The sequence below is a fragment of the Augochlora pura genome, chromosome 1 (assembly GCF_028453695.1).
Source record: "Augochlora pura isolate Apur16 chromosome 1, APUR_v2.2.1, whole genome shotgun sequence".
In the NCBI taxonomy this organism is placed as follows: domain Eukaryota; kingdom Metazoa; phylum Arthropoda; class Insecta; order Hymenoptera; family Halictidae; genus Augochlora; species Augochlora pura.
Genome location: NC_135772.1, coordinates 8,669,204 through 8,676,522, shown reverse-complemented (window position 1 = coordinate 8,676,522; position 7,319 = coordinate 8,669,204). Strand labels below are relative to the sequence as shown.

At 38.1% G+C, this 7,319-nt stretch overlaps 1 protein-coding gene across 1 annotated transcript; it reads left to right on the top strand.

The window, feature by feature from the left end:
• The first annotated feature begins 4,993 nt into the window (after window positions 1–4,993).
• LOC144470620 (histone-lysine N-methyltransferase SETMAR-like) lies at window positions 4,994–5,760 on the top strand. The gene is made up of 2 exons (XM_078181995.1): window positions 4,994–5,317; window positions 5,584–5,760. The coding sequence occupies exons 1-2, from the start codon at window positions 4,994–4,996 to the stop codon at window positions 5,758–5,760; spliced, it is 501 nt and encodes a 166-aa protein (XP_078038121.1).
• The last annotated feature ends 1,559 nt before the right edge of the window (window positions 5,761–7,319 follow it).

Genomic DNA, 7,319 nt, shown 5'->3' with positions numbered 1-7,319 from the left:
TGAAAAATCATGTAACATAGAATATCATGTTTCTAATCATCACACATGTTTTTGCAAAAATTAACACACTGTTTTATTTGAAGTTGTATGCCCTAACTTAGTTAAGGAGTTTCTGAATAATAAAAAGCATAAGATAGCATACCTCTTTCAGTTAACTAACTATCGAAAAATAAACCGCATTCAATTCCACAGCAACAATTTCCGTAAAATTCGTAAAATCTGCGGATTGTTTAACGCTGAACGCGTCCAGTTGTAAAAACAAAGCAGCGAAGTTTAAATCATATAATCCATGAATCACATCGCGGTTGGAGCCAGACGGTTATTCCCTGATCCAATTGGCGTAAAACCAAATGCAGCCGATTATCGCACGGAGTTCTGCAGCTGATCTGGATCGGCGAAAATTACTCACAGACCGATTGCTACCAAGTGCATCGATATATATAATTTCATTCGCAGAAATGTATTCCGTTTTGTTGCGTGTCGTGTCGAGGATATTGAAAACTCGTTCCGTTTAAATAATCAAAATTGAACACTTCTCTATCCCGCACTTGTCGCCGGCCGATTTAACATTGGGCGACTTTTTCAATGAATCACAGTGGTCGTAGCAATCCTACCGTGTGGTCGGTTGGATGATGTTTGGCCGATAGTCGTTTCGCTTCTATGTTAGCCGATAGCTCGTTTGAATCTTATGTCTTATGTACCTTACGTCTCGTGTCCTACGTCTTTCACTGCTTCGGAGTACGGTCTTTTATCGCCTCGCGGAATGGCTCGATAAGGCCACGTTTGGGGAAACATCATCCCCATTCGCTGATTGACTTGACGGGGGACGATCTTTTCGAAAATCCCCCCCTCGGCGAAGGACGTTAGCCCACCCTCCAAGTCAATGTTGTAAAATTCCCAAAAAATGCCGCAAACGGCTGGAAATCGAAGCAGGCGCTAATTACATTGTTAAAATTACAAGATATTGATAGTATTTACTTATGCTCTGCATGTGGCAGTGATTCGAAATATGCGTGATGCACCGGAGGTATATAAGATAATAACTGTTTGATTTCTTCATATTTTTCATAAGTAATAGGCCTGGCATCGTGGTACAAAGTCGACAGGGCGATTTTTTCAAATTCCATCGGTTTTCCAGGACGTGTAGGTAATAAATTCATAGTTTTAAATTCTTTGTCCTTCATCGATGCTTTATATAAAATAGTGTCTGGTGCACTTTTGAGAAACCTCATCCAACATATTTGCAACCAATTTACCTGTTCTCCATTAGTATTTTTTCTTATCTGTTTTTTAATCGCATTTTGAAGACTTTTTATTGAAACGAAATTATCTCGTTTCATTTCATGTAAAATGAATTTATCATGTTGACACGTAATATGACACGTAATATAAAACAAATGTAAAATAACAGGCTACTGATCGGCAAACATCTGCTAAGCCGCCTATCTCTGTCAATTGGACTTACATTACTTTCATAATCGATGATTATGCAATTTCATTTATCGACCAATTTTAAATTGTAGAAAACTTGGGAATTTTATAAGAAATTAAACACGGTTTAGTGATACATAAAAAAAATTACATTAACTTAAGCATGAATTACGTGATATCTGATTTTTTTCTAAAATGTAAACGGTCAAAATAAACGATCTATATAAGGAATTTTAAAGAAGCTATCTTATATAAGATAGCTAGAATGTTTCCCTTATTTTCAAATAAAAGCATTGAAGCTAACGGTTCGAATCATTAGAAATAGTATTTTATTTTGTACTTATTTTTATACTTATTTTCATTTCAAATAAAGTTTGTTCAGGTCTGCAGTAAACCATGCTATTACAGTTAACTGAATTTTGGTCAAAATGCGCTACAGACCTTTATTCTCGGTTGATATTCAATTGTCCCCGCTTATGCGGATGACCCGATTTAAAATCCACCGGTTAACCGGAGAGGCAGTTGTTGTTACTCTTCGCTCCTATTCTTGCGCAGACCGCAACACGGCCCTCTTGGAACGGCTGGATAGGCAATATCTGTGCATCATCTCGCGAAAACGTCTGCAGCCTTGCCGCGTATGCGGTTGCAGTAGGTTGGCCCGCAATCTACGACGGAATGAAAATTCCAAGCTTCCCGGGGACTGGCCGCGCGGAGTGCGATGCCGACAATAATGATGTCGATGTTACCATGACTCGGGAAATTCCTTCGATTTCAGTGCTGTTAATTTGTGGCCCGTTTGTGCGCCGGCCTCTTACCTAAGCACGCCCGTTTGATCATGCCGCGGTTGACCTGGATAGTCTCGTTTTTAAGGGAGCATTCTAGCCTGAACCTACGAAGAATCCACACTCTTCACATCTTTCCAAAGAACTGAGTTTCAGATGTACATATACTGGGTGGAGTAGTAACTCTGATCACTTCGAATAACACTGCTATTTCTAACCACTTGCGTTTTAATAACGAGTCAGACTCGTGACGAACATTTCGTGCACGATTCGATAAATATGGCTGCCGATCATTTCTATTGAATTGAAACAAAATTTTGATCCCCTGTCATCGAAATTTGGGAATGAAAGTAGACGAGGGTAATCGGGACACTAGAATCATCTCATTAGATGACGTAATAGTGCAAGGGGTTAAAGGTACCGGGATGTCTTTGTACGAAAGGATTGTTTAATTTTATTTAAGGTGAGCTGCTACTTTTTTAAATTACTTATTGTTTTTATTTAATTCTAGATGCACAGGCAACTGTTTAACAAATTCAGTGACTATTTCATAGAGACGAACGAAGCAAGATTGTTTTGAGAAATGATCCCTTTTTTATAATAAAAGTGTTTCTCTATGAGATTTTCAGGAGTGAACAAGAAGCACAGAAACAATAAGGAAAGGTTCTTGTAAACGTTTAATTCTTACGTGATTTATATCGGAGTTTTAGCAATTATAAACGAAGTTAAATGGTTGCGGATTATGGAAACGTAAAAATACTTATAGTTTCCAAATCAGAACGACTGGGGGATACATGGTCTTGCAAATTTTTCTCATTTATTTCCTCCATTCCATTTCACGTTCCTCTGTGATGCATTCTTTCCGTAGAAAGGAACTTTTCATTTTCCCATAAAGAATTCATTAGTTCTCTCTGTTGAAAAATTCAAACTTTTCGAATATATATTTCGCATGATATAGTTTTTAAATTTCATGGATAATAATGTTTTGATAAAAACGTATTTACCTAGTGTATACCAAAAGTGTCCGACATGTATCGCTTTATAGGAATTATAAGATTAATTTTATGTAAATATTTCGTAATTTTTATTATAACGTGCGCTCAAATCAAGTAATTAGTCAGCCAATCGAAGACCACAAAGCTCTGAGAATATATTTCTAAGGTGTGAGAAGGTTTACAAATTTCTGACAATTTCATTCAACACGATCTCTTTACAGAAGAATGCTATTATTAATATTAGGGTTAGGGAAAGAGAAATCCATTATTTTTTCGGTAGACGGCTGTAGTGATCGATATCTGTTAAAGTATTGATCAACCAATTTCAAATTTATGCTCGTTGGAAAGATGACATTTCGCACTATAAAAATTCTTTTTCTGTTTTTTGTTCGGTTCATTCAATTGCGAGCTACAGGGTGTTAAAAATGGAAGTCAACATAGAGAAAATTCGGTACATTTTACCATTTGTCTTTGATAAAGACGAAAATGCAAGCCGAGCGGCTGAAATTGTGAATGGTGTTTCTGGTTCTGATACTTGTTTTTTTTTAAATTAGTTATTTATTGTCGCATCAACCACTGGTGGGTTATTAGCGATATGGAGAGATTACAGTTCGTTGTACTTTTTGATTTCCTTTAAGTAATTGTTTCGGGACGAGCGAAATACAAGTTACTCTGAGGTAACTCAATTGAAAGATACTTTCTGGTATCGCTCGACTTCACGTTGAGAAATTAATCGCAAGTGAATGTATGAATAAATCAGTCAAGTTAACGTATAATTGTTTTAATATAAATGTTTAACAAGCGAGGTAATGTTCCGAGAGACAGCGGTTGTGCCTTGTACTGTTGTATTTAATCGAGTGCTGCTTTTTTATTTTGTTCGCACTTTTTATACTGATTTGGTGGTCCAAGAGCGCACCAATTAGTGCTTAGCATTATTCTGCGATTTAGCCTACGTGCAGCCGACAAAGAGTCGCATGGTTGGGCCCAAGTTCTGGGTATTTCCCGGGGTTCGCGTAAGCGTCGGCGTACCGCGTGGTTAGTTAGGTATACGTTTTTACCTGATATACAAATTATTTCTAGCGCATGTTGTATCGCTTGTGTTACGCCGTAACAGTAATTCAGCAGATTATTGATTGTTTTGGGGCTCTTCAGGTTATCTTCTAAGAGTGTTTTGATGCTATTCTGTTGTCTGGTTCTGTTGAATTTGCTGCAATGTGTGATGATATGGTCCATTGTAAGCCGGGTGTTGCACGGTTTACAAGTAGGAGGATCTTCTTTTGAAAGCAGGAATCGATGAGTGAGTCTCGTGTGTCCTATCATGATCCTTGAAATTATGACTTGGTCTCTTCTGGGTAGATTGCAGGTTATGGCGTCCCCGTAGAAATCTTCTTTTATTGTGGTTATTCGTGGGTGGGATGATGCTTTCCAAATATGGTTCCAGTGTTATCATGACTTCAGTGTCAAATCGCGGATCATTGTCTCTGCTGGTAGTTTGTCATTTATAGGATTGAGGGAAGTTGAGTTGGCTGCTTCTTTGGGAGCTTTGTTTGTTGTCTCATTTTCTATGATACCAATGTAGGCAGGGGTTCATACTATTGTAATCGAGTTGTTCCTTTGGACTGATTTAATGTAGGATTTTTGACAATCTTGGATGATAGGGTCGTTTGACCATATATATTAGATTGATCTGACAGCACTAGTGGAGTTACAGAAGATGGCGAAGTTTCTATTATGGTCAGTGGTGGTTGTTTCAAAAGCGTGTTTTAATGCATAAAGTTTGCAAAAATGTTTGGTGGCTTTTTGGTGAATTTTGTTCTTAATGATCTTTTGGTATTCCGATCTGTAACAGCCAATTACGCGCAATTTTGGTTTTGTCGATTCCGTTTAGGTGTTTTTGATGTTAAAGATGCGCCTCGTACAGGTAGGCCTGTCGTAGAAAATATTGACAAAATCACAGAAATAATCGAAGTTGACCGGCATGTTAGCAGTCGTAGCGTCGCCCAGGAGCTAAAGATCGACCATAAAACGGTTTTAAACCATTTGCACAAAGCTGGATTTAAAAAGCTCGAAGTTTGGATGCCACATCGACGAACACAAAAAACCATGATGGTTCGAATTTCCATCTGTGATGTCTTGGTCACCTTGTCATGGTGACTGGGGTTGAGAAATGGATCACATACGACAACATTGTGCGAAAACGTTCATGGTCAAAGCCTGGTGAAGCAGGTCAGACGGTGGCCAAACCAGGACTAACGGCCAAGAAGGCTCTGTTGTGCATTTGATGCGACTGGAAAGGAATCATTTATTATGAGTTGCCTCCATATGGTCAAACATTAAATTTGGATCTCTATCGTCAACAATTGGACTGTTTGAAGCTAGCGATTGACCAGAAACGACCAAGAGAGAATTGGCCAAGAGGGAGAGGTGTTGTGTTCCATCAGGACAACGCCAGACCACACACGTCTATAGTGAGTCGTCAGAAAATTCAGGAGCTTGGCTGGGACGTTTTGATGCATCCACCATATAGTCCGGACCTGGCACCAAACGATTAACATGTTTATCTTGCATTGCAAAACTTCCTTAGTGATAAGAAATTGGCATCGAAAGGTGATTGTGAAAGTCGATTACAAGAGTTTTTCGCTAATAGGGGCCAAGACTTCTACGAGAGAGGCATTATGAAGGTACCTTTAAAATAGCAACAAATTATAGGACAAAACGGTGCATATTTGATCTAAATCGGACAATCGGAAACATGTTTATTAGAATTATAAATTTGTTATGGGAATAATTAATTATTAAACACTATTAGAACTATAAATTGAACTTTAATCAGAACTTTAATTATTTAAAGAAAGGTATAAAATACGTCCTTTTCATTTAAGATATTTCAGGTAACTAACACGAATCAATTCAACAAAAACAATAACGATCAGAAGAGATTCAATAAATCATCGCATGCCTTCACATCTTAAACATATTCGGTGGTGAATAATAATTTGATTGATTTTTGCATTTCAACTTATTTGTTGAAATTCAACAATGTTAAACAAAATCTTGAAGTTCACGTAAAAATAATGGATTTCTTTGTCCCCAACCTAATATAAATTATTTAACGAGTATGTAACAGTAACGTTAATTCCAGCATTTCCGCCAACCGCCGAGACAATTACGTTCCCGACTATACGTGTGAACAGTCTACCCATCGATTTTCCATTACAATGCAATATAAAATCGGAAACGATTTATTCATTAAAGGAGCAATCCTAGAGTTCCAGGTCACATTGTATCGCGACGTGGCCAGCTCCTAGATAAAATAATCGATCAGCAAACCGCTAACGTATACAATGTGAGGGGTACATAGGATTGGCGTCTTATTGTCCTCGATGCTGGGAGAAAATTGGAAATTCCTCGGAATAAATGCTGAAATGACCGGGTCACCGTGTTTTGTAGTATTGGCAAGTAATAGGATTTCAAGCCGATTTCAATTGATCCCGTTGCATCGCGGCAGTCGATCGCACTCCTGATAACCAGACGGCTGTGCCTAGGTCCGAGGAAATTGGTGTAATTCGGCGGAGATCCATTCCGTGACCCCGCGTTATCATCAGTTTCCGGTAAACTCCGAGCAGGAATGACAACCCGATAATCCGATATGGATTTCTTCGCGTATGTCAAAAATATCCATGTAAAGAGCGACTATCACGTGGACATATCTTTCCAAATCCATAAATTTTTCTGATTTGAGGTATTACATTTTTTCTTGGTGTTCCAAATGTATAGAGCGTGCGTGATCCCGCTCGAAGGATCAATGTTTAGTGCTAGATTGATTTGTTGCTGGTTCGATGAACACGCTCTGGTAGTGAATTTATTTGCTTTATTTTCACAAATAATTAACACTTATTTAGAATAGTAGTAATGTAAATGGTATGCTGAGGCCATCACAAATGGCCGTACAAATTTATTAATCGAAAGCCGTCACACTGGCTTTCTATAACGATTCTAACGAAGGATTCTATAACGATTGGGTTTATGATGCGTACGTGACTTTTTGGCTATTTTTGAGCTGCAGAGCCTTTTTAGCAATTTACGTATTTTAAGCATCTGGCACCATAAA

Bases quoted from the DNA above. Each gene is read 5' to 3' on its own strand.
- LOC144470620 (XM_078181995.1), top strand. From the start codon at position 4,994: ATGTTTGGTGGCTTTTTGGTGAATTTTGTTCTTAATGATCTTTTGGTA. The intron at 5,318-5,583 runs GTTCGAATTTCC...GACTGTTTGAAG, and splicing joins GAACACAAAAAACCATGATG to CTAGCGATTGACCAGAAACG.